Source organism: Ambystoma mexicanum, chromosome 11, assembly GCF_040938575.1.
Source record: "Ambystoma mexicanum isolate Mex_15411 chromosome 11, UKY_AmexF1_1, whole genome shotgun sequence".
Taxonomy (NCBI): domain Eukaryota; kingdom Metazoa; phylum Chordata; class Amphibia; order Caudata; family Ambystomatidae; genus Ambystoma; species Ambystoma mexicanum.
Window position 1 is genome coordinate 741,771,894 of NC_090934.1, and position 27,320 is coordinate 741,799,213.

Here is a 27,320-nt window from a genome sequence, read left to right on the forward strand (position 1 = left end):
GCAGACATTCTGAGCAGCGGTGAGTACCCAATCATCAGGGAGACTGCAGGGCTGTGCCTTTTGAGCTTCTTTTGATCCTATTCTGTACAAATTCATGTGAAGTGAAATACTCACGCTCACTATCTCCCAATGAAAATTCCGATCTAATCCAACCATTCCAGACTTGTATCCGCGACTAACAATAGCACCGAGAGGGCAGCTCGAGTTAGCTTCCAGCATAAAGACATGACATTCTCTCACTTTTTCCACACCCTTAATTAGTTGGATCGGTTATCAGTACAAATGAAGCACTGCCCTACTCGTTAATCTACATTGCGTAGCGCAAACACCCGTTCAACAGGCGCTGCTAATGAACTATCTACTATTACAAAACGGAAGACAGCATTGGCGGAAAGAATGAGAAATAAAACCCCCAATAAGCTACAACCAGCAATTACAGGTTTTTTTCCCCAACTAAGCATGCCAAAAGAAACAGATCATCATCAATGTCCTCCTTTGACTCATTGGACCAAACACCCTCTAAAACCATTGACAACTCCTCCTCCTTTTAGAAATTGGTGGAGGGGCTGCAGTGCGCCTCATTGGGTGGTGAGCAAATTACAATTATCCAAAATACCAAGGAGGACATATTAGATATGAATTTGTCTAATTCACCTATTTGGCTGCCGTAGTTTCATCCTCAGACTTATCTGAATTTCATGATTGGAGTGGAGTTAGCCAAGAACCCAACGCCGTTGTGGCAGAAGCATCCTGGCACAATAATACCAACGTGCCCAAAAATATAGACATCATCCTTGCCAAAGTAGTTGCTTTTTCCACTCTGCTAGCCACAGTTGCCAAAGACCAACTGGGGTTAAATTCTATTCAATAATCTGACATAATACAGGAAATGGCAAAAAAATATTGTCACCTTGCAATCCTTTGGAGACAAAATCAGCGGAAAACCCCTCGAGCAAGAAACAGCTTAAACCCCTTCTTCTGCCATCAGATGGAGGATTTAGCTCTCATACTTCAGCACCATGCCCTTTCATCCACAACACTTCTGACCCTTAGGCTAATTGGGATTATGAGGCGATTCATATCCCACCGGAACAAAGTGAGCGCCTTAATGCGGCTACTACTACAATGGCTAAGACGGCAATGGTCAAAAGGGTGACATTTGAAAACAGCAGAAATACAAACCAAGCCTCTGACAAGAAGGTGAAGAAAACAGTCCACCAGTTATCAGAAGCAAACAGAATCACTAAAAAATATACAGTCACAAATATGTTTACTGATGGCCTGATTCGCCAAGCTGAATGGCCGTACCACCATAAAAATGGCGCCCAAAGTTGTAACATCCTCCTCAAACGTTAAAATGGCTAATTATGTTGCAGAAGCAAGATGCTGTTAGGAGCATTCTTGCAAATCCTCATCTGATGTGATGGTAACTAGCTCTGGTGACCAATTGCTCTCTTTACATCCTGAAACCAATGGCCAAGTCGACACTAGTTCATCTACTGGCAAGATGGATACGCATTTGTTCATTTCTAAAGACCTGAGGAAATGGGTTATATTGGAAGAAACAAACCCAACAGAATATAATCCTTTTCTAAACAGGTCTAGACTACTGCATCTGTTTAAGCAATTACCATATTTCAAAATGATTCTTTCAGACAGACATTGAAAATTGAGCTGCCTACTGTGGGTAGTTAACTAATTGGGCTATAGTGGAGTTTTCTTCCCTGTTGATTGTCGCTCTTCTCAAGGTGCATGCTGGATTGCTCAAGCAATTGGGTCTTTCCATGATCATTTATCGTAAGGCAAAGACAATAAGCACATCTGCGAACGTATCCAAAACCTTAAAACATGCCCATCACTACGACGACACCCCAACCTCAGAAAGAGCGGTACTACATGTTCTTAAAGCAAATCGTGATCTGGGAATAAAGAGCCCAAGCAGTAGAATATTGTAAACCTGAACGGGAGACTAATGGAGCCAATTGACGTGCATCCAAGAAACATTGCCTAAAATGGCTAAGCTGGAACACTCATGGCTACCGTTCCTTCTTGTTCCACCCGGAGGGTGTGAAGATGTTAGCTTGCACAGACATTTGTATACTACAGGAGACGTGGTGTACTAGGGAATTTGAAATAGATGGCTTTCAGACCATTCATACCACTGAAGTCCTGTCAAATAGGGGACGTGCTAGTGGTGGGTTGGCTATAGGGGTAAAAATCACAATATACCCTAACACAGTTCCCCAAGGATCTACTCTCCACTTTCGTTGCATCAGGAACTTTGAAACCCCTCGAGAAGGGTTCACAATCCATTTTAGTCAAACATCTACAATCCTCCAAGGGGGCTCCCAGACAAACAGCTACAGCACTATAAATATTATATTTCAATGGTATGATGTCCTTTTCAAGTGGGACTATTGCAATAACAGGAGATTTCAATAAACAAGACCTCCACCAGCTCTGTCCCATTCGATCCAAGATAAACTGTTAATGGCCTCAACTTATTGGTTTCTTTGATCTCACATGCCTTAGTTTCTCTGTCAAAAATCAGGAAATACCACCTGTACCTGGTCAAATGACACAGTAGACGGACACACACTGTCATTACTGACTTAATCCTAAAAGAAAGATGCAATCCTGTGAAAATAACCTTTACCAACATTAGTGACCATGTGGTTTTAACCTGGTCAGTAGGCATGAAGACAACTACGAAAGGACAAGGCTGCTAACAGAAGTAATGATCAGCTAAACCTAATAAAAAAATATGAGAACAAATTAAAAGATTGGAAACGCAATATACAAATTGGCTATCAGCAGCATAAAAGGTCCACCAGCAACTCATGTTGGTTGAGATAATTTACCTGGCTAAGAACATATGATTTGTGCCGGTTTTGGGCTAGCTATAATGATTTCCGCAGATCAACATCACCTGCAGAGCTGATCCCCATTTCCCAAGAGAACTGGCTTACATACAAACAAGAGTTATAGAATGACACCTCCTCTCATTGCACCGCTGATGACAGTGCCAAAGTAGCCCTCTCACGAAGCTCGACATTGACAAGAATACCCTGGTGAATATTACAGTAAAATGTAAGGCCTCACAAGCACCTGGCCCAGACGGTATTCCCCATGTTGTGCTTGAGGAACACCCAAAGCTCTGGGCAAAAATTCTAAAAATGCTATACGATCATATAGAACTCACAGGATCTATCCCTACAAGTTGGCGCAAATCAATTCTGGTGCCCATATTTAAAAAGGGCGACAGGTTAGTCCCATCCATCTATCGCCTTTTGGCCATGATGAACACCAGCCAGAAAATATTCTCAAGCATCAAATTGGGTGAATAGATCCTGGGCAAAGGAAAAACATCTGTTTAGTAAATTCCAAACAAGATTCAGGAAAGGTTATAGTACAACCACAAATATCTGTACTCTCCAGTTTTTAATTGAGGAGTACAAGAATAAGCTGGGTAGGACATTGTACTGCAGTTTTGTCGACTTCTGTAAAGCTTTTGATTATATATTGCACGCCATTTTATGGTAAAAACTAAAGAAATTAGGATTTGACCCAACACTACTGCAACATATACAACAGTTGTACACAAATACATCAGTTACAATTCAAATGAATTCAATAGGAGATCATTCCCACTATTTCAAAACAAACTGAGGCCTAAACCAAGGTTGTGTCCTGAGATTCTATATAATTTGTACACTGCTGACTTGGAGCAAGAACTGCAACAGGTGAAAAACTTCCCTCTAAAAATAAATAGTGCACACATTTTGTGTCGATCGTACGCCAACTATACAATTCTATTCGATCAAACTCCAATTGGTCTTCAGAGAACGACAGTCATGTTTGCTACATAAACAGATACAAATGGCAGGATTGTGAACACAACAAAAACGAAAACTGTGTTTGACTAATAGTAAGCTTGGGAAACATCGCTTTGTGTGGAAATTACAAAATGTTAACTTTGGGCAATACCAATGCATTTATATATCTAGGCTTTCCTGTAAAAATCAATCCAACTTCATTGGATTATGCAGAAATTATTACCGAAGAAATCTGGAAAAAAGGCTGGCCCTGAAAAATGAACTTGCGAATCATGGGGGACACAATATAGAGTGCTTGCTTGAGATTTATCGCATGAGCATTGTAATGACAATTCTTTAAGCCCTGGAGGCACTTCCATTTGCTCAGATACACTGGCTGGACAAATTAGAAGGGAAAATACTCTGCTCCATGATGAATCTACCTAACGCCACACCTGTTGAAGCATTAAGACTAGAGTATGGCCTTTTGTCATTAACAACTACATGGCTCATACGCAAGACACTATTAGATGCCTAATGCTTAAAAACAAACAACTCAAACAAATTATATAAACTCTTGGGTAGGCAAGACGCAGCCGGTAGGAATAAAAATGCATTCATGGCAGAACTTCAAGCCACTGCCTTAGCGCATTTATGTGCATTGGATTATGAGCCCAACCTTCTTGACTCGGAACCCAATTACGAATTGAAAAAATATAAAAATCAAGGCTCTGGGACCGGGCAAAGAATGTGGACTCTCTCCATGATGAAAAAAAAAATGATAAAGAATTTTCACATCAGAGTTTCCCTTTCTTTACACTAGGCAGCTATTTGACCAAACACGGTTCTATAGGTCTAAAGCGATTTATCTTGCTATTGCGATTTAATCCACTTCAAACAAAAGAGGTAACTGGTTCTTGGGCAAACTCCTTGTTATTGGAACGGCACTGTCGCCTGTGTAGGAAAACAAAAATGGAGACTAGGCGCCATCTATTGACATCGTGCCCTGTCCTGTTAACTTTTTATATGAAAGGATATTTTAAATTAGTTTCTAAAATCGAGAATGTTTCTGGTGATCAGTTTTGGTCAGCGATCCTTCGAGCTGGATCCATAATAATTACTGCCACGGCTTGTGCGGTATGTTCTTGAGGAAAAATGGCCAAACTTAAATAGTTGTGTGGAAAATGCAACAGTAATGCAAGTACACATAGAAGTTCCTTTTTAGATATTTTATGGTGATCGAATGTCACAATATATGTTTTTTTTGTTGAAGTTTTGAAGTTCTGTTTATTGATTTTCCAATGAGAGACATGCAATGGGAAAAATAACATTGATAAGCATTCAAAACAACGTGGATGTAAGTACGAAAATAAATCTAGAACTATTTATTAATCCCAGGGGGGTTAGATGATACCCCTCACCTTTAACCTGGAGGTATATGCAGTACTTTCACGTTGGTAGCCTTCTGATCGACATATCGGGTCTGCTAACGAGCATGATGCCAATGATCCTACATGTGAGGGCGTCAGAATGTCAGTCCCTATGACTGGCTCCGAACAGCACTGTGCCTGGTGTCGGGGGCAGCTCCGAGTCTGGAAAGTCCGATTGAATGCGTTTATGTATTAGGCACAAGTATCTATTCAGTTTAAGACGTGACCAGAGTATGTGTAATAGTGCCAGAGTCTGCGCATCCACGCCAGCAATTGGGGGAGGGCGCTAGGCCCATCCCGTGGAGTTTGGTCGTGGTATAGTAGATGCGTTGGATTAGTTTAAATTGAATCTCCTCCCTGCTTCTGATGTTCACGGAAGTCACTGGGATGGCCGCGAAGTCGTAGATATTACCCATGTCAAGGGTGAGGCCAAGATCTGTAGACCAGGCCGCAGCTAATGCGCTATTTCCATCTATGTTGTTTGGTATGCTCATATTGTAAAAGGTGCGGATTCGGGGAGGTTCACATTGTTGGTGCTCCAATTCAACCTTGCACAGGGCTGGGGGGCTTGGTGGGAGAGGTCATTAGTATGCCGTAGGATCATAGCACATACTGTCCGATATTGTAGCCAATGTGCGCTGCTGAGCTCTAACTGTATGCAACCAACTTAAAAGCTAACTAGTTATGGGCTGGCGCATGATCTTCACTTGTGACCATAATGTGGTCTCTTGCAGGTGTAGTTGGGACATCCCTCCAATTGTCATGAGCATATCGACGCCCATCCACAAAGGTGTTACTTTACGTCAATTCCCTGACTGTAGTTTATGCCATTGTGTGATTGTCGGGCCTACAATTGGATGGGATTTAATGTGGCGTGGAAGGCGAGTTGGGGGGATAGCCAGGAGTTCAACGGGGGGTCAGTGGCGCCATCAGGGCCATCTCAACCTTTTTCCAGCTTGTATCATTTCCTGCCTTTAGCCAACTTTTTGCCCAGCAAATCTGTGCGGACTGATAGTAGCTCTGCCAGGATGGGAGGGCCAAACCTCCATCTGCTTTATTGACCATCATGATGATCGATCGTAAGGAACAAGTTACTTACCTGTAACTGTTGTTCTCCAGCATGGGTCTGGCATGGATTCACATGCTCATGAATATTCCCCGTCGTCAGGCTGGGAATCCTCGGTAAAGAAAAAACCAGTATCAGTTTCGTTTCTGATCTGTCTTTCGTAGTAATAACCAATCACTGGTCTCTGTGTCATACTGACCACAGCCAATGACTGCCCTCTACCTAAGCACCGCCTCTGGCAGCCATCTTCAGATTTGGAAGCACGTGAAGTGGCAGTATGACCAAGTGAAGAGCCGCAGAGGGGTAGGCGGGAGGGTTCGCATGTGAATCCATGCCAGACCCATGCTGGAGAACAACAGTTACAGGTAAGTAACTTGTTCCTTCTCCAGCATGGGGTCTGGCATGGATTCACATGCTCATGAATAAAGAATACATAGAAGTACACACAAGCACAACCACGGGAGGTGGCAAAGGCTCAACATTAGCATTGCATCAAACTCAACATTAAGCATCTTACCTCCTCACCAGGCTCACCTCAGGCGAACAGGTTGCGCTGCACTGCTTGGCCAACCCTGGACTCCTCCCTGGAATCCCGATCGACGCAGTAGAACTTCGTGAAGGTGTGTGTCGACCTCCACGTAGCAGCCCTGCATATGTCCAGCAAGGGCACACCAGAAAGGAACGCCGTGGTAGCTGCGATCGCTCTGGTGGAATGGGCTCTCGGATGGCCAGGCAGCGGTCGGTTTGCCAACCGATGACAGTACATGATACAGCCGGAGAGCCATCTGGAAATGGAAGCCTTCGAGAGAGCCTTCCCCTGATTGACAGGTCCAAAGTTCACAAAGAGTTGTGACGTCTTCCGAAAACACTTCGTGCGGTCCACGTAGAACTTCAGCGCTCTAGCCACATCCAGCGAGTGCAAAGTCCTCTCAGCCGGCGACGAAGGCGACGGGAAGAATACAGGCAACACCAAGGGTTCGTTGAGATGGAAGTCCGACGGTACCTTGGGCATGAAGGAGGGGTGCGTCCTGAGCACTACCCTCGTGTCGTGAAAAGTCAAGTACGGGGCCTTGCAGGAAAGGGCCTGGATCTCTCCCACCCGTCGTGCGGAGGTGATGGCCACAAGAAACGCTGTTTTCCACGACAGAAACTTCAACGGGGCCGAGTGCAGAGGCTCGAACGGAGGTCCCATGAGCTTGGTCAGCACCACTTTGAGCTCCCACGCCGGGGCCGGAGCCTTCACCGGCGGGAACGATCTGAACAGTCCCTTCATGAACTCTTTCACCAGACGATGAGACCAAATGGACGTCCGCCCCGTGGTTCTGGTTTATCGGGAGATCGCAGCAAGATGAATCTTGATGGACGCGTGTGCCAGTCCAGCTTTGGCCAGCGTCAGCAGGTACGGCAGTACTTGGGGAGCCGTAATCCGTAGAGGGTTAATCTTCTGTGCGTGGCACCAGACAGAGAACCTCTTCCATTTGTGTCCGTAGCATTTAAGAGTCGAGGACGCCCTGGCCTCTGCAAGAACCTCTCTGCAGTCGGCCGGTATGTCGTATCCTCCAAACTCTAGCGCTGCAGGAGCCAGGCCTGCAAGTTCAGCGATTTCGGGTCGTGATGGAGGATGGCGCCTCCTTCCCTGGAGAGCAGATCCGCGTCCACCGGCAGCTTGATTGGCTGACAAGTCCAGAAGGTCCGGGAACCATATCTGCCTCGGCCACGCAGGTGCGACGAGGATCATCCTGCACCGTGATCTCTTGAGCTGGTTGACGAGCCGGATTAGCAGTGGCAAAGGAGGGAACGCGTAGAGGAACAGGCCCTCCCAGGGGAACGAGAAAGCATCGCCCATGCTCCTCGCCTGGGGAAACCTGCTGGCGAACCTCCGGCACTTGGAGTTCGTCGCCGTCGCGAACAGGTCGATCTGGGGTGTGCCCCACCGTCGGAAGAGGCGATCCACTAGATCCTGCCGTAGTTCCCACTCGTGGCACGAGCGCACCTCCCTGCTGAGTGAGTCGGCGATGGTGTTTTTTATCCCTGCCAGATGAAACGGCACCAGAAACATCCCTTGGGCGACTGCCCAATGCCACAGGTGCTGCGCCTCCTTGGACAGTGCTGGGGACCTGGTTCCGCCCTGTTTCCTGATGTAAAACATGGTGGTGGTGTTGTCGGTGAAGATCCTCACCACCTTGCCCTTGAGGGACGGAAGGAAGGACCTGAGGGCCCAAAACACTGCACGGAGCTCCAGGACGTTGATATGTAGGGATTTCTCCGTCGGGAGCCAAAGGCCTCTTGCGTGCAGATTTTCGGTGTGCGCTCCCCACCCTTCCAGGGAGGCATCCGTGGTCACTGTCTCCTGGTGGGCTGGGGTCTGGAAGTCCATGCCCGCCGTCAGATGCGCGCGGGTGCCCCACCACCGGATCGCTCGTCGGAAACTCTCGTCGAGTGTGATCCTTTCCTCGAAGCTGCCCGTCGTTTGGATCCAGCGCGCGTCCAGGAACTCCTGCAACGGGTGCATCCGGAGCCTGCACATGGGAATGAGGTAGATGCAGGAAGACATCATTCCGAGGAGGGACTTGATGGACCTCACCTTGGCCGCGTCGGCCACCAACATCCGCTGCACCTTGCCCAGGATGGTCCTGGTCCTCTCCTCCGACGGGGAGGCCAGAAGGGACACTGTGTTGAGCCTCGCTCCCAGAAACAGAGCGTCTTGCGCGGGCACCAGGTGGGATTTGGCGTAGTTCACGGAGAATCCCAAGTCCGTGAGAAGTTGGACGGTCCTTGCCGTGTGAACCACGGCGAGCGCCCTTGTCTTGACTCGGATGAGCCAGTCGTCCAGGTAGGGGTAGACGTGGATCCCTTTGCGGCGCAGCTGCGCCGCCACCGGTGCGAGGAACTTGGTGAACACCCTGGGTGCCGACCGTAGTCCGAAGGGGAGGGCTTTGAACTGGTAATGACGCCCTTGGACCACAAACCTGAGGAATTTTCGGTGCCCCTTTAGGATGGGAATATGGAAGTAGGCATCCTCCAAATCCAACGACGACAGGAAGTCTCCTTCCTCCAGCTGACCCAGGACGTGCTGGAGGGTGACCATCCGGAACTTTTGCGCCTTGATGAACTTGTTCAGACGTCGCAGGTCCAGGATGGGGCGCCAACCCCCCGTCTTCTTCTTCACGAGGAAGTATCTCGAGTAAACTCCGGAGCCCCGACGCCTCCTTGGGACGAGTTCGATGGCGCCCTTCCTGAGCATCGCCTTTACCTCCAGGAGAAGTTGAGGGACGTGAAGTTCTTTTCTGGCCACGGGGGGGGACGCGCGGACACTTTCTTTGAAACTCGAGCGCGTGGCCCCGGGCCAAGGCGTCCAGCACCCAACGGTCGGTGGAGATGGACTCCCACACGCTGACGAAGCTCGCCAGCCGGGGTGCTTCGGTGGGGGCCCGACCCCACGGCCGGTTCAATCCTGCTTCGACGAGGCTTTGCCGCCTTGACCTCCTTGGCGACGACGGCGGGGTCCGCCAGACTTGCCTCGTCCTCTGTAGGCCTCCTGAGACGACAAGCGGGCCGCTTGACGGTAGGAGGAGAAACCGCCGCCAGAACCTTTGGAGGCGCCCTTGCCTCCGCTGCTCCGAAAGGGCGTCCGTCGTTGTTGCAGAACTCCAAGGGCCCGGGCCGTCTCGGTGTCCGCTTTAATGGCCTGAAGGGAATCGTCCACTGTTTTCCCAAACAGGTTGTTCCCATCGAAGGGCATGTCCAGGACTCTGGTCTGAACGTCTTGACGGAAGTCCGTAGCCTTGAGCCATCCACGCCGCCTAAGGCAAACGCCGTTGCCCAACTGGCGGAACCCAGTGTCGGCGATGTCCGTCGCAACGGTAATGGCGTGGTCCGAAGCCACCTCACCTTCCTGCAGGATCTCCAGGGCCTCTGCCCTCTTGTCGTCCGGCAAGAAGTCCAGCAGGGGAGCCAGTTTGTACCAGAGCTCCCTGTCGTATCGGGCCACGATAGCCAAGGCGTTGGCAGCTTTAATCGTCGTCGCTGCAGATGAGATGACTCTGCGTCCCATAGCGTCCAATTTCTTTCCCTCGCCGTCCAGTGGGGAAGTCGATGTGGAGGCCGCACCCCCCCCCTGCTTTTTTCCTGGCCGCCGCGGAGACGACGGAGTCCGGGGTAGGCTGCGCCCAGAGGCACATTGGGGCCGTGTCCGGGACCCGGTACTTTTTCTCGTACCTGTCTCTTCTAGCTGGCGTCGTGGAAGGGTTCTTGAGGAGGGTGAGGCCCTCATCCCAAATGTCGTCCAATAGGGGCACTGAGAGGACCGTCTTCCTCTTGGCCTTGCGCCGCTGATAAAGGAAACCTTCCTCCTTCTCCTCAGGGCAGAGTTGGAAAAGCTCGGATGCCCTGGTGATCATGGAGTGGAACGATCCAATCTCGTCGGGCGGAGAAGCCCTGGTGGGAGGCGACGACGGTACATCCTCGTCGTATACCTCGTCGTCCGTACCCGTCGCTGCCGTGTCAGTCCCCGTATCATCCCCTCGGGTGGACGGGGAGGAGGGCTGGAAGGGGCGCGACGGCTGAAAAGGAGGAGGAGGGTGGATCCTTCTTTTCTTGGTAGGGGAAAACCCAGAAGTTCCCGGTTCTAGATCCCCCAACGGGAGAGGTTCCGTCGGCAACGGTAGTCTCGTCCTTATCTCTGAGCATAAGGACTGTATAGCCAACAAAATGGCCGCCGAGCTGTCTCGCGGCGCTGGCAGAGGGGAATCCGACGGGCGGTCTTCTTCCACGCCGAGGCCGTGGCTTAAGACCTCGACCAGTTCCTCCTCCGAGGTTGAGGACGAATCTACGACAACGCCCTGCCCCCCCGTTTTCTTCCCCACGGGGGATTTCACGGGGGTCCTATCGATGGGCACAAAAGAGGACTCCCTCCGAGGTGGCAGGGAGACTCTGAGCCCCGAGGTCGCCACCACTGGTGTAGCCTCCACAGGCTGAGCCAGGGCCACCGCGACAGTTTCGATAGAGGGCTTGGCCGGATGGATTAAGGCCTTCACCACCTTAGGTGCGCTCACCGCCTTATCCTTGAGGGGGGGGGGGGAACAGTGCCTCGCTCCCCCTCCACCTTCGAGCTCGACCGGGGCCTCTCCAGGAGCCTCGCCGGGTGCTCGGCCTTCCTCTTACCCGACCCAGAGCGTTGGCTCGTGGTTGATGTAGCCGGGGAGGGTGCGCCCAGCCTGGCGCCCGTAGAGCCCGACCGTTCGGCGCTCCCGGTGCCAGCGGACTCGCGGTGCTTGGCCTTATGTTGGACCCCCGTCGCCAGGGCGTCCTCAAAGGTCTTAGAAGACCGCTCGGATTTCTTCCTCTTCTTCTCGCCGGACGGGCTCTTCCCTTCCAGCCAGTTTGCGAGACGTTGATGGCAGTCCTTCATGGTCCGCTCCGACATGTTGCCGCAAAACGCACAGTCCTTCTCCACGTGCGTCTTGTCCTCATGTAGGCAGTAAAGGCAAAAAGAGTGTTCGTCCTCCTTGAAGACGTTCTGCAGCTGGCATCCAGGGCAGACCCTGAACAGCTTTTCGGGCGTCGAGCTTCCCTTCTCCTGGGCCATGACCGGGCCTGAGAAACTTCTGGAGTCCTCCAAAAGCGTAGCTCGACGAGATCTTCACCCTTGAGGGGCGCAGACGAATCCGACACGGGTCCCCGTTGATCGGATGGAGAGTCGGTGGAGCTTGAGGCTCTTTTGACCGAAAAAACAAAGTTTTTGAGAAAAATCGTGAAAAAAATAGCACTAACGCTCGAGAGCAATAGCACGAGGATCCCAACACATGAACGTGCGGTAAAAATCTGAAGATGGCTGCCAGAGGCGGTGCTTAAGTAGAGGGCAGTCATTGGCTGTGGTCAGTATGACGCAGAGACCAGTGATTGGTTATTACTACAAAAGACAGATCAGAAACGAAACTGATACTGGTTTTTTCTTTACCGAGGATTCCCAGCCTGACGGGGAATATTCATGAGCATGTGAATCCATGCCAGACCCCATGCTGGAGAAGCATGCTTTTTTCCCTCTCCATATGAAACTGCATACAGCCTTGTCTAACTCTTTGTAGAGCGTGGGGGTCGGGCTGCATCGGAGCATCATTGCCAGGTATATGAGCTTGGGCATAGAATTAATTTTAACCGCGTTTATCCTGCCTGCTAGGGATAGAGGCAGTGTGTCCCACCTCTGTAGATCGGTCTGCATGCGCTCAACCATATGGGGGTAGTCGAGATCTTTTAGGTTCCCTATGGGTGCGCTAATTTTCACTCCTAGATACGTGATGTGATGCAATTGGAGGCAAGAGGATGCCACCCCTCCCGCATCCTACGGGATATCCTGGCACAGGGGTAGTATCTCTGACTTTGCCCAGTTTACCCGATATCCCAACATCAGACCATATTCCTGCAGTGGTTGCTGGCCACGCGGGACAGAGGTCGGACTCTACCTGATGTAAAGCAAAAGATCTTCGGCCGGCGTTGTTGGGGAGAATTCTCTTTAGGCTGAATTTCCTAACCTAGTGAGTCCCCCAGCAGCTTTGCTGGATTTCTGGAGTTTGTTTTTTCTCTCCTAACAAGAGTAAGACTCTTTTTTCTCCCACTCTTGGACATGATTTATGGTGTTCCTTTGACTGTTTGTGTTTTATGGGCTATGGGGTCCTTTACTCCATAGGGTCTCATGTGTTTTTACTATGTGTGTTAGACAGCACCCTCCGTGCAGTAACACGGGGTGTCATAGTGACACCCCACGATAGACTCCATACCCTGGGACTGACTACTGTCTCCCAGGGCATGTAAAGTCACCATTGGCTTTACAAGTCCCAAATTATTAACAGAAACCAGTACAAACCATCATATTGTGGACGTACTGGTCGGGGCAATTTGATTGCCCCCGGACTCTGTTGGTCGAGGGGGCACGTCTCCTTCCCCCCTAATCGAGTTTTGGCAAGTGCCAGTGGAAACTACTTTTTATATTCGACCGCATATATTTTCCTATGGGATTTTCCCATTGTTCGAGGCTACCAACTTTAATTATTTAATTCTCATAGCCTCGAACATACCGCCGGTTTAATTAATATTAATTCACCGGTTGGTATTTTTTGCCAAGACTCGATTCTAAAATGGCGTTTGTGTTCTCTTCTGTGACTCCAACCCAAGTCAGCCCTTTGTTCCACTTTTTGGCGGGCTTCTCCACAGAAGCCTCCAAAAGTGGTGCCACTCTGTCTGGGTACCACAGAGGGTGTGGGAGGGGGTTAGGCACCCTGGACTGAGTTACCTTGGTAACTCGAGTCGCACTCTTGTGTGATTTGCCCAAGTGGTGAGCCGGTCGGCTCACCACTTAGCATGTTTGATTGACAGCTAGGCTGAGTGAATGGGGGTATGCTGCATAAAAGCAGGGCTTTGGGGACTAGAACTTCAGAAATCGCCACAGGACCTGAGAATCCGACGAGGTAGAAGCTGAGCTGACCTACCACGACGACACCACCGGTGGAGCCCTGCGGAACCGACTCACCACTTCCCCGACGACAGAAGATCTCCCGGCTGGAGAGGCTTCTTCCCCTGACTGGTGGGCACAACCAGTTTTACCTTCCTTCTTCGCAACCCAGACCGGTTTGTGGTCGAACTGCCCGTGCCAAGCACCCCAGCAGCCGGATAGCCACTTCCCACTGAACCGCGAATCAACGGACCGCTCCTTGTACCCGAGAAACTCCGCAGCTGGTTTCTTTCCTGGCAGTGCAACGGACTCCTGTCTTCCTCCACGACGAGATCTTCTCTTCCCCCGGACGAAGCACCGACTTGCACCCGCTGCCAGGAACAACTGCCCCCGCTGGAGCTTTCTCACCACTTTAAGGTACCGTGTCCGCCAGGCCTCCCTTTCTAAAGATTGCTACAAGGTAATAATAACTCCTTAACCTTCTGGACTGGGCTGGCCGCCTTGACCTCTAACTGGTCCCTTTCTTTGGTCCAACTCCTTTTTGAACCGTTGCAAGACTTTTGTGCACTGCACCCGTGTGACCTTGGACACATTTCGTTTTGATCCTCTTAAAGCGGATCCGGTCTACTGACTCTAAACTCACGGTGTTACTTTGCCTTCCTCTCTTGTTGTGTTTGTGAAAAAGTGTTGGGATCTGTTTCAGTTTATTCTCTGCTTTTCTCTCCCTTTTAAAAACAAATTATTAGAGTGCCATCTACGTTAAGCGCTGTCTGAAATTAAGTGGGGCTTTACTGAAGACTTGTCTAATATTCTTTTAAGGGAGTGTATATCTTTTAGTGACCGTGTTTTTGAATTGCTTACTATTAATGCCTGTGTGTTTTTCTAGATGTGGTTTTAAATAAATAATTATATCTCTTTTACACCAAGCCCTGGTCAGTGTTTACTTGTTCTATTGTGTTCTCTTGACCTATTGTGAATACTCTGTATACTGCCTAACTCTTCTTGAGGGAAGTCTGACTGCTCAGCCACAGCTACCAAGTGAATCTGTGTGGTGCAGACGGCTACCAAGTGGGTTTACTGCCAAACACCTGTAGTCTTAAATCTTTTGCAGTGGTCCCAGAGGGAACTGCACAGGTTTCTGCATAACAGGCGTATAGAGAGACTCGCTGCTCTTCCTGTCCCCGCAGTAGGCCTCTGCAGTGTGGATCCATACATAGTTTGATGGCTACCGGTTCAATGGACAGGGCATCGAGTAGCAGGGAGATCGGGCAGCCCTGTTGTGTGCCCGAGTGGAGGCTAAATGGTGCAGATGTCGTGCCATTAGTGGTCACCGTTGGGTCAGTATATAGTAGTCGAATCAGGCTTATCAAAGATGGAGGGAAGCCATAGTCTGCGAGGGTTAGGAACATAAAATCCCATTGGACTTTGTCAAAGGCCTTCTCAGCGTCGATGGCCAGCATTGCAACGTCTTCCGGGTCTGGATCACTCTCAATGACATGCAGCAATCTACGAACATTATCGTTCGAGTGTCGCCTGGTGATAAATCCAGTCTGGTCCTTGTGTACCAGATGCAGAAGGACCCCCTCGATCTTTTGCGCTAGATATTTCGCTAGAATTTTGGCATCATAATGTATTAATTAGTGAAATTGGCCGAAATGATCTGCATTCATCGATGGGGAAACCTTTCTTATGAAAAACCAAAATATTTGCTGCCAACATCGATTTTGGAAGTTGGCCTTTCAGAGATGCCCCTGTGATGACCTCTCGTCTGGGGGCCATGTCGTCGGCCAAGGAGTGGTAGAAGTCCATAGGGATTCCATTTGGGGCCGCGGCTTTCCCCGGTGATAGGGAGTGGATTGCTCTTTCTACATCTGCAGCTGTTATTGGGTCGCATAGCATGTTTTTTTGAGCTTCGGTCAGTCGAGGAAGGGGAATGGAGCTCAGGAATTGTTGCACATTTTGTAGCGGGATATACTCCAGAATGACGTATAGGTCGGTGTAATATCCGGCGAAACAGGCATTAATGTCTCCGTCTCCCAACAGGGGGTTTCCGTTCTTATCCCTGATAGACAATTATCTGGGTGGCTTGTCGTTGTCTTAACGCTAACGCCATTAGTCGTAGTGGCCTATCACTCTCGAGGTAATATTTCTAGGACCTCCCTGGAAAGGATTTCTGAACTCTGGTAGTTGCTATTTGCATGATTTTGGATCGGAGAGTGAGCATGTGCGTCAGGCTTTTGGTTATGCCTCTTCTCCAATGTAATGAGTTATCTGGTGAGTTGTGCTTCTTTTTCTTTCCATTGTTTTTATTTGTGTGACCATCTTGATATGCATTGGCCTCTCACAAATGGATTGTTTATTTGTATAGAGCCTATACACAATATGTTTCAAAGCGCTTCAAGGAGGGAGGGAACATGGGAGAATATAATTACATTCTTACAGGTCCTTGAAACAAATCAGAATGTGAAAATAACTCATCATATAAGATAGTACAAGTGCATGGAACAATAAGGGAGAGGAGAGGAAGGGGGAAAAAAGGAGACAAGACTAGCAGTAACATTACTATGCCTGACAATTGTTGCAGTGCATGAATGACAAGAGGGGGAGGAGGGGAGGTGAGTGGAGAGAAACGGGTAAGCAGAGGAAGAGAAGTGACTATCTAAAAAGGTCAACGACTATTGAAGGTAGTGCTGGGGAGGGAGTGGGAGGAAAAGACAAAGAGGTAAGGGGGAGACAAACGAGCTGTTATCATAGGTCGAGGGACAAATGATAAGAGTAAGTGCTAAGATAAAAGAAAAAGGTGGGGGAGGTGCAGGGAGGACAAGATGGCTGTAAAAGGCAGGCTGCTACTATTACTATGCCTAAAGGCAATTGAGGTAGTGCCGAACTTTCACAGGACAAGAGGAGGGACAGGAAGGTGGGGAGGGCAGGCGGCTGCAAAAGACAGGTGGCTACGATTACTATACCTGACGGCAATTGGGGTAGCTCCGATCTTTCACAGGACAAGGGGAGGGACAGGAGGGCAGGTGGCTGCAATAGATAGGCGGCTATGATTACTATGCCTGGCGGCAATTGCGGTAGTGCCAGAATTTGACAGGAGGGAAGGAAGGAGGGCAGGGGAGGGTAGGAAGAGGGAGGTGAAGGGCGGGCAAAGGGCAAAAAAGGCAAGCAGGGGGGTCAAAGACTCACAGGGGCAAGGGGTGGGGCTGCAAACACTCACGGGGGCAAAGAGTGGTGGGCTGGCAGACACTCACAGGGGGCAAGGGGTGGAGGGGCGAACACAAAGCGGCATTGCGGCATACCATGGTGGACAGTGCCTTAGTGAGAAGGCCGGCTAAAGCCTGCCGGGATCCAATTGGTCCAGGTGTAGAGAACAGTGGCCAATAGCAGGGCAGGAGTATGCAGGAGAGGCATACCACACACAATGGAACGCCGGCTGCCATCTTGGAAGTGCTGCAAATTCGGCAAAAAAAGAGCAGCAACGTGTAGCAGCAGCAGTAAGGACAGATTAAAGGATCCATTGGACAAAATAAGTCAAAGCCCGCTAGCGCGATGACAAGCGCTGTAATAAAACAATTTTGAGCCAAAAATAAAAACATTTTTTTACAGAATCCAGCGATCTTTTTAAATTGCTTGCTCACGTTGCCAAAGGTGCCCAGAGCACTGTTGAGGGCATCAAAGACTTTAAACGCGTCCCAGCATGCATGTGTATCATATGATTGGTTTATGTTGTGCCAGAACTCACACATATCCGCCCGAAGGTGATCCACAAAGTCTGGGTATGTCAGCGCCCTCATGTTCAGACGCCATGGTATGAGTGTACAGGGCGTGTCTGGCAGTGTCACCTGGAGCTGCACCGGAGCATGGTCCGAGATGATGATAGGCAGAATTTCAGTTATGCTCTGTGTGTATGGCATTATGCGAGATGGCCCAGTAATCAATTCTGGAATCGCTTAGGCGACAGTAGTATGTGTAATCTCTGCGTGATCCATGGATATGTCTCCAGACATCTTTCAGACCCAGGTCAGCTAGGTGTGTAATCAAGGTGGTCTGTTTCCTTCATTTTATTGGGTGAGCCGCGCTGGTGCTTAGGTGACCTAGCGTGGGGTCAATAGCAACATTAAGGTCGCCTCCCACAAATGTCAGATTCCCCAGGAGTGGAGCACATGCGATTAAGGTATGGGTAAAAAACGATGGGTTATGATCATGATGATGTGTTATTTATAGAGTGCCTTAATCCAAAGCGCTGCATAGAGCACATATTTACATACAATATCACCCAACCGAAATTGGTACTCATTTATCGACCTCGGAAGGATGAAAGGCAGAGTTGACCTTGCCGGGATTCGAACCTGCGACCTGCAGATCATACGCAGATCGCAGCAGCGAGCGCTCAACCGGTTGAGCTATCTTACCAGCTGTGGGGGCATATATACATTGTGGGGGCATATATGTTCAGAAAGGTGATCAGATGATGGTGGATCAGTCCCCTGATAGCAATATATCTACCCTCTTTGTCTATGATTGTGTCCCTGACTTGGAGGGGGACCCCGCTTGTTGACCAAAATGGACTCCCCTCGCCTGCCCTGGCACATGGTCTGAGCCGCAATGCCCAGCCATCCGCGTTCAGGTTTCCTGGACTCAATATCATTTAAGTGAGTCTCTAGCAGGTATACCACATTCCCCTGGAGTTCTCACATGTAATTCAAGAACAGTCTGCTTTTTATAGGATGCCCCAGCCCTTGGACATAAATAGTGTGAGTGTAGCCATTTATCGTACAGATAGAATCATATTTGCAAGTTTGTGCCCTTTGGTTTTCCATCTCTAATATTAGAACACATGGTTTCCACCTTGTAGGTTCCCCTCCCTTTAATACCAGTTATAACTAATAACAGATAGAACCATACCACACAACCAATAGGGGGTATACGTTCCCCAGGAACATTGGGATTGATCAGGTCTTTCCCAATACATGGCAATAAAGCCCCTGTATGGCTCCAATGGGTGGAGGCTGCTGGAGCCGCACCCTTTCCCCATGTAAACCTTATCCTCTGCCTGGAGACACACGTCCTCATAGCGATCAGGGAACACGTATTGCTCAGGACGTGGGGTGACCTGGATCCTCATCTTTACTAGGGTGTCTCTACAGGGATACACTGTACGCGGTGATAGCGGTTGGACGAACTCTAGTGTTATCTTAGGGTTAATTTTCAGTGTCCAAGTCTAGGTGGAGCTAATGTGGCTCCGGATGCTGGAGGTCTGGACGTACCCGTTTGTCGGGGTCTCTCTCCATAGATAGTTGTCGGCTCAATTGGGGGCCAGAAGATGCATGTCGTCGGTGGCTGGCTCATTACCCACTCTGGTCACCCCCTCCCCATCAGAATTCCCACTCCCTCCTGTTAGTTTCTAAGATGTACTTTATTCAAATCGCTACTCATTTGCAGGCAGAGGGATCTTTCTCAGGTTTCTTTCATTGAGCGGTCTGGTCCTCGAAGGCCTTTCCCTGCTCGTCGGTTTCTGCCCAGGGTCTGAGAGAACTCCTGAGCCGGCCCAGGCAGCAATGATGCTCGAGGTCTCTGCATGTCACCCTGGGGGAAGTCCGTCGGAACCAAGGTCTGTCTTTGCAAAAAGTGCCAGGCATCTTCTGGGGTCCTCAAACGAGTGCCATTGGTGGTCCAGTTGAATACACCAGACCGCAGGTAGTGTCTGAGTTCTTTACCTTTAAGTGCTTCAAAGATAGGATTGAAGCCTTTCCGGCGGCGTGAGACTTCCGCCGAGTATTCATTGAAAAGGCATACCGAGGCGTCCCTGATCTTTATTTAGCTCGCTGTTCTGTACGCCTTCAGGATGGCCATTTAGTGCTGGAAGTTCAGTAGTCTGAGTGTTTTCCCTCTGGGTCGCTCACCTGGAGCTGGCTTGGGGATCTGCGCTCGAATTCTTTTGATTAAATATTCTCGAGGGTTGTCAATGTGGAGCACATCTTGTAGAAAATGGTACATAAAAGCTTCGAGGTCTGGGCCCTCTGCGTTCCCTGGTAAGCCGACCAATCGAAGATTATTGCGTCTTTATCTATTTTTCTAACCCTCCAGTTTGACGCCCAGATGCTGCACTTCCCGAAAGACACTGTCTAGCTCTGTTGCCGTGGTCTCGTGGTTATCTTCCAAGAAGCTGATGCGTTGTTCATGGTCTGTGGTCCTTTCAGCCTGAGCGTTGAGTCTTGTCTGGACATCCTGAAGGTCCTGTTTAATGTCTTGGACTGTTGTATTAGTCTCTTTAGTCCGTTGGCCAATTATTTTCATCTTTGCCAGTATGGCTTGGAGTTGTGCTGGGATATCCGTGTTTGTTTTGCGGCATGTGAAGCGGCGTTAGGGCGGAATCACCGGTGTGGCACAATGGTGTGGGTGCACTGTTTCAGGCTGTGCCGGGATGCGTCGGTAGCATAACCCTGAAGCCACATATGTATACAGTCCTCCCAGGGTCCACCCCTAGCAATCCTGTTCTAGCTCAGGCTTGATCTTACGCTGTGGTGGGGGGGGGGGGGGAACACACTCGTCATCTGCTCTCCTCCATTTGGGGTGGTGGGGGCCAGATAGCGCAATGTTAGTGCGCGTGCGGAAGTGGCTGTTGGCTGGCGTGCGGCTGGCTATCTTGGGAGCAGTTCTTGGTGCATCCGCTGCTGTGTGTGTGTGGGCTGATGGCATGTCTCACTATGCCCCCCCTCCCTCTATGGGGGCCTGGCTATGTCGTCAGCGTTGTCTTCCCACTGGGTGCCCCCACATGTCACCAGAGTCTTCCATCCAGTGTGGTCGAGCTCACCGCGCCTTTCAAGAATACGAGGCAGTGTGAATGCCCGTAGAATATCCCCTTCCTTGCACCTGTTCGGCCTGCTCCACCTTCTCTTACTGCCCGGAGAGGCGCTGAGCTGTGAACGTGGGTGTGGGGTTGCTTGCCCGCTCTGGCTGCTGCATCCCAATGTTCTGTGTAACGGCCCCAGCAGACCCTGGTGCTGGTATCCGGGTGTCGCCCTCTTCACCTCATATCAGCTACATGGAGGCTATTCGGTGGTTGTGTTCAAGTGGGAGCACTCCTTGTCTTCTGGTCTATGGGTACGTCACCCCAAAATCCTCACATAAATGGTTAATAGCTCTGGGCTTGGATTGTGTATACAGTATATGGCTCTGCAGGCACGGTTGCAGCCTCAGGCGTGATCGGTGGTGTAGCAGCCCATACAGCTGTGTGGTCCTCTTAGTTATAATTTATGTTGCTACACATGCCGGCCGCCTGCTCTTACTTGGCACTGTATCCCTCGATGGTGTCTCTGCCAGCATATCAGCTGCACCGTTTAGCAGGTAGGTCTGGTCACGCTACTCATGATCCCGGGCAGCGCTTCTCAGCCCCCGGGTACTTTGCAGCTCGAGGTCGGTGGTGGTGGTGGTCCGTTCCGGGACTCTGTGCCCCTCCAGGTCTCTGGCTCTGCAGGACTCTGCAGCCTCACATGGCCATTGGTGCCCTTCCATCCGAGCGTAGCTCAGCGGTTACCTGCGGCGTCTTGACTGTCACAGTGTAAGCAGGTCTCCTCCCGTCCATGCTGTCAAATATAAGTTATGAGCACGGGCGGGCAGGTTCCGTTTTGTCTATGGTGTCGGCAGTGAATTTTGACCACGGGCTGGCAGACGTTATTTCAGCAGCATTGTCAGTGGTCTTTCATGGGCACTCGCGGGGCGACCCAGTCTCATCTCTGGTGGTGGGAATACAGTTTTAGGCGCCATATCCGTGCAGAGTCAGCCATTCCATATACGACATTTGGACTCGTTTTTCCCAGCACCCGTCACCGCTATGTTTCTGCTTCCCAATGCATCGGTCGGTTTGGCTATCAAAATCTGTTAGTAGGAGAGAATCATCAGTGGTTTTCCAGCTTCACCAGAGCCTCAGCAGCCCGTGGCCATCTCGCTCTGTCTCACGAGCACCCCCCCCCCATATATGTTTAATATATGTGTTAGAATTTGGTGCCAAAAGATGTATTACACAAAGACATTGTCTACACTGAATTTCAGACTTATGACTTATCAGACTTATGAATTTTACTCTTCAGTGGGTGGACAAGCCCATCTCTAGTTTCCACCATCTGAATAACATGGCATCCAATACCCAGGAAAGATGGAAGGGTTGACGTATGTGACCAAATTGGGTCAGGAGTTCGAAGAAACACTACACTTGTGCCACACACAGTGTTACAATTTGACCATATCAGCAGCACTCCTTTTAAAATGACTTACCTTAAGTAACTATAATGTCCTTTTCCCGTCCAGAGAAAGTCTTACCTTCAATCACCAGTTAGTATGCAAACGTGCCAACCCTTGGCAATTCTAAAAATATTCTAGGGAATTAAACTGACAGAAAAGAATATCAGAAAAGCATAATTGTTCTTCAGGGCCATTTCTTTTCAATGCATGACTTTCCCTACTGCCTTTCTCGTAAGATGGCAAGTCCTCTGTGTCTTGAGTAGGGGGAAATAAAGCACAGCAAGCTACAAGATTCTCAAAAAGGTTTATTTCAAGGGTAAAAGTGAAGAGTACTGCAAAGGATTATAAAACGAAAAGTGGCTTTTCTGGCGAGGAGTTTTCAGGAGTCAGAAGGAAGAGAGAAAACAAAGGTGGTCAACAAAAGGCGCCTTTGGGGGAATGGAGAGGGGGGCTGGAGAAGTTACCCACAATTGCATAGTTCCCCAAATAAGGACACAATGTTTATGTTTAATATTTATAACGCACACCAGGTACCCGAGGGCGGACAGGCGCTGACTAACAGACAAAACAAAACATCACAAAAATACTTAAAGGATCAGGTAGCTTCTTTGCATAAGCATGTGGGTTCAGATAAGAGGGAGGATGTTTAAGAGAAAAGCAGGGTCTTCAATTGCTTCTTAAAGAGTTCTGTGGAGGTTATGGTTCTCAGTATAGGTGGAAGAGCATTCCAGGCCATGGGAGCCGCTAGGCCAACGGCCCCAAGCCGTGCCTTATTAGAGTTACTATGAGGAACTTTAAGAAGATTGGCATTGTCAGATCTTAGTGCCCTGGTATTATTTTTAATGACGGTGGCTTCCGTCAAATAAGTTGGCATTTGACCCATAATACATTTATGTGTGATGAGAAGCCTGAAGGACACCCTTGCTCTAATGCCAGCAACTCCACCCTTTTCCACAAACTAAGAGCGTCTACAATAGATTAAAGCTTGCAGAGTTTGAAACCACACCGTTTTTCTTGGGTATGGGTTGGAGGAAGGCCTTCATGTTACAAGGAACTTAAGATGGGAAACATCTAAAGCAAACAGTGCAAAGTATCAGGAGCAAGCCAATATATAAAGGGGTACCTAGTCTAAAGAGTGTAAATCCAATAAACTAAAGAAAGTTTCACAGTTGTCCATCAAGTGTCATGTTCAGCCAATTTCTCAATGGAGTGTTGCAGCACACTTCTTTCAAGTTGTCCAATGTACTGTCATTGCTCACGTGCATTTCACATTGTTGTTCATGGTCCTTGCTTGCCCTGGTTACTTGGATTATCCCAAAGGGCAGAGTGATGGCGTCATGGAAGGTGTATTTATCCACTGTCTTGCGCAGAGTGTGAATCATTGCTCAGACATAGGAACTTACATTCCCCAATGCCCTCCATATAGATGTAAGCTATATTTAGCAAGCCTCTACAGTTTGATGGCGGACGTGCTTGTCCACTAGTGCCTGTGCTATAGATCCCAGCCAGCTCTTCAAAATGAAGGTTCCATTAATTGTGAAGACTCATAGCTACCAGTCTGATCTCTGTACCACAGGTTTTTCAAACTTTCCTACACTTTAGTCACAGACACCATCCAGCTATAGTTTCAGAAATCTGACACTTTCCTTTTCTTGACCTGACTTCACTTTGCCTTCGTGGATTGGCTTGAGAATTGCACCCTCCCTCCCATCCTCTCTCTGCACTATTTACTTTAAACTTTAACAAATGCCATCCTAGCTTCCCAACTCAACAACCGCACGCTGAAGCATTTAGTGTGCCCTTATATAAATGGGTTAATTAGCAGCATTAGTCAGTATGGTACTGATTTGTGGAGCGGTTTACTGCTTGCGTCATTCTGTGTGTTCAGTTCTCCTGTGTGTGCCTAGTTTGTGCAGATGTTTCAGCAATGCAGTTTGCAAACTTTGTACCATGGCTTTGAAATGATTTGAAGGTTAACTTTGGCTGCTGATGCCTACACCCGCCCCACCTACACCCCTGTACCTCCCCACCCCTGATTTATTTTATTGGGTTGGACTATACCTCTGCTCTTGGGACCACCACCTGTTTCACTGGTCTAAAACTGGCAACCTAAAACCCTCGGCCACAGATCTTGTACGGCAGCCTGGGGCGATGGAGGACTGCCTCGGCCAAGAAGTGTTGACAGCATCACAGAGTGGGTGGCTTACCCAATCCCTAAAACACCCCAACCTGCCATCAAGTTGGTCAAACTGGTGGTATTGTAACACTTCAGATAAGTTTCCAGTTTCAAGCCAAAACGGTGATGAGATGGTGTATCTCAAATTCTTCAAGTGGTTGGGAAGGGGAGCGCCATAATACAAGAAAGCAGCAACACATCAAAAAAACATTAAACTCCAAATGAAATAATGTAACTTTTACAGTAATTATGCTCTTTCCAAACCTTACCCCGCTGATGAACTATAAATTACATGCATGCTACTGGCAAAAAAATATTCACTAAGCGAAAAAGCCAAACGGACAGTATAACATAAAATGGAAATATTTACCTGTGTCAGATTTACTTATGATGGAGGAATATGAATAGTTTGGGGTTGTATAATCACTGACGCAACCAACAGAACCTTCTCTTGGAAGAGGCCCTATAAATCGCTCTTGAGAGCCGTCTCCAAGACCACCACTGTCATTTGCACCCGAATCATCCTAAAACAGGAGGACATCATTCCTTAAAAATCTTGACTTTCAACCAATACGTCAAAATACAGACAAAAATAAAAAGTACTAATAGGATTCCAAATGAAGGCGATCAAAGTACACTGCACCACATGCATGTACATGCGCACCAAACAACGGGTACTGTTTTACAAATGGCCATTTTATATTGCAACGAAACCTTTGCATATGCATGGAGATCAGCTTGTGTTTTTCAATTGTTGATCAACCTCTTACTCTTCTTATTTTCTCATGTTAATGACGGATAATGATGCTAATACCCAATACTTGCCCTGTCAGACACCCCAAAGCTTTTAAATCCTACATTTGAATTTTGGATTCGTTATTGGGTTTTATATAGCGCAAACCTTGCTAAGAAGCAACAGCACACATAATAGGTTGTTGAGACCAATATATGAGGTAAGGGGGTGGTATGTGGTCGAGGGTATTCAGGAGGTGGGATGTGACAGGGAAAGCAAGGAGCCCAAGCAGCATCTGGTTATTAACTGAAGAGTGAGGTCTTGAGTTACTTCCTGAAGTGCAAACGACATGGTGTGGTCTGGATGGACACTGGGTTCGAGTTCAAGTAAGCATGGGTATAGAAAGAAGGTATGTTGCCTCTTTTCCCCTGCTCACTAGTTTCATATTGGGCATTGCAGTGGCCAGACTCCTGGAGAAGTGTGCCCCCCGGGCTGTACCAACAATCGTTGCCTTGCAAGTAATGCAGGTATTCTTAATGATTATTCTGGCTAGATTGGCGAGCCATTGCAACTATCTTAGGATGGGAGAATAGTGGTCAAATTTGTTTCTGGTTGAATCATGGCATAGCATGTTTGGAGCCCTTAATTGAAACCAAATTAAAAACGAGTGTGGGAGCCCCTCTACTGAGAAAGAACACAGGCCAAATACCCTATTTTATGGAATTGTTTCCACTCGGGAGGGTCTGCAACCATGTTTTAGCTCGCTGCACCCTTCACAGAGAAGAAATATGCATTTGCATATCAGTCTGGTCAAATCCAAAAAGGCAGGCCAGCACCAAAATGCAAGGCAGATATCCTCCGAACAAGAATACCATCAGGAACCCCAGACATGTGTTTCGGCCTTGTTAGGGCTCCTATGTGAGATGAAGGTGAGCCTCTCTAAGGCAAAGTCAGCAAGGGGTCCACCCATTTTTAGCAACATGGGGTGTCACCCTAAATAAGCCACTGTGCTTCTGTGAAAGGTACACCGAGCTAAAATGTGGTTGTAGACCCTCTCCAGAGTGGGCACCTTCCCAAAGAATAGGTTATTTGGCTGTGTTCGTTCTCAGAAGAGGGTCTACCAGATCCTTTACAATTTTTAGGAACTTGGGGTGTCACCCTAACTTACCCAGGGTAATCCAGACATGGACCACTTGCTCGCTGTGCTTAGAGAGGCACAGTTTCACCGTACTCATGAGGCCCGACTAGGCCGAAAAAACAGGTGTCTTGGGTTGCTGTTGGAACTCTTGTTCAGAGGAGACTTGCCTAGCATTTCGGTGCTGGACTGCCCAATTGGGTGGGACAAGTCCGATAAACAAATGTATATTTCCCCTTTGCGAAAGCTACAGTAAGCTAAACACATGGTTTAGCTATATAACAGGTTATTTGGCTGTGTTCGTTCTCGCTAGTGGGGCTCACAGACATTTTTTCCCAATTGGAACCAGGTGTGTCACCAGAACGCTGGTGCAGAGGGCATTTCTCTCATCGATGTGGGAGATTAACAAGTTACTTACCAACTGTAACGTTCTTTTGACTGGATGTTCCTCCCACGTATTCCTCATCTTTGATAAATCCACTTCCAGCTTGCTGGCCTCGTATATTTTTTTCCACAGTAGATGGCGCTGCACGTCGTCGTCCCTCGAGTCGGTGTACCTAGAAGGCCTCTGTATCAGTGCAGACGTCACCGTAGGTATAAATAGTCTTGCACAGCGTCCGTTGCTCAGTTCTGTTTTGAGGTGCTGTGTTTGCCCAGTATGAGATGGTTAGTACCCTTGAAGGAGCGTAGGCTGCAACTACAAGGGAAGTTTTACTGAGGGGAAGGATGGGATGGACGATACGGAATACGTGGGAGGAACATCCAGTCGAAAGAACGTTACAGTTGGTAAGTAACTTGTTCTTCAAATGGATCGTGTCCTCCCACATATTCCTCATCTTTGATAGACTCCCAAAGCAGTAATATGTATAGGAGGCGGGAGTAAAACCTAATGATCCTTTTAAAGATGCACAGAGTGCCACACAGCTTTCCCAAATTAAGGCTCCTGGCTAGTGGAGGAATCTAGACTGTAGAATTTGGTGAAAGTATGTGCAGACGACCATGTGGCAGCCGCGCATATGTCTTTAATTGGAACTCCTCTTTGGAGGGCTGACGAGGCTGCGATACCCCTGGTTGAATGAGCCCTGAGGTGTTGAGGAAGATCTTTTCCGGCCAATTTATAGCACTCTGATAGTCCATATTATCCACCTTGAGATGAGCTGTTGATAGGTATACTTAGTTTATGTCCTGCATACCCCACAAACAACTGATATGCTTGTCTAATCCTTGCAAGTCTGTTAATGTAAAAACTCAAAGCACGCCTTGGATCCAGCCTG

At 48.7% G+C, this 27,320-nt stretch overlaps 1 protein-coding gene across 3 annotated transcripts in view; it reads right to left on the minus strand.

Annotated features, from left to right (window-relative positions):
* The window catches only part of USP47 (ubiquitin specific peptidase 47), a 2,970,466-nt gene that overhangs the window by 2,652,743 nt on the left and 290,403 nt on the right, over positions 1-27,320 (minus strand). For all 3 annotated transcript variants that reach the window (XM_069623643.1, XM_069623644.1, XM_069623642.1), the window contains one exon: positions 24,549-24,702. In XM_069623643.1, coding sequence (XP_069479744.1) covers positions 24,549-24,702 — 154 coding nt within the window. The remainder of the gene's footprint in view (positions 1-24,548; positions 24,703-27,320) is intronic.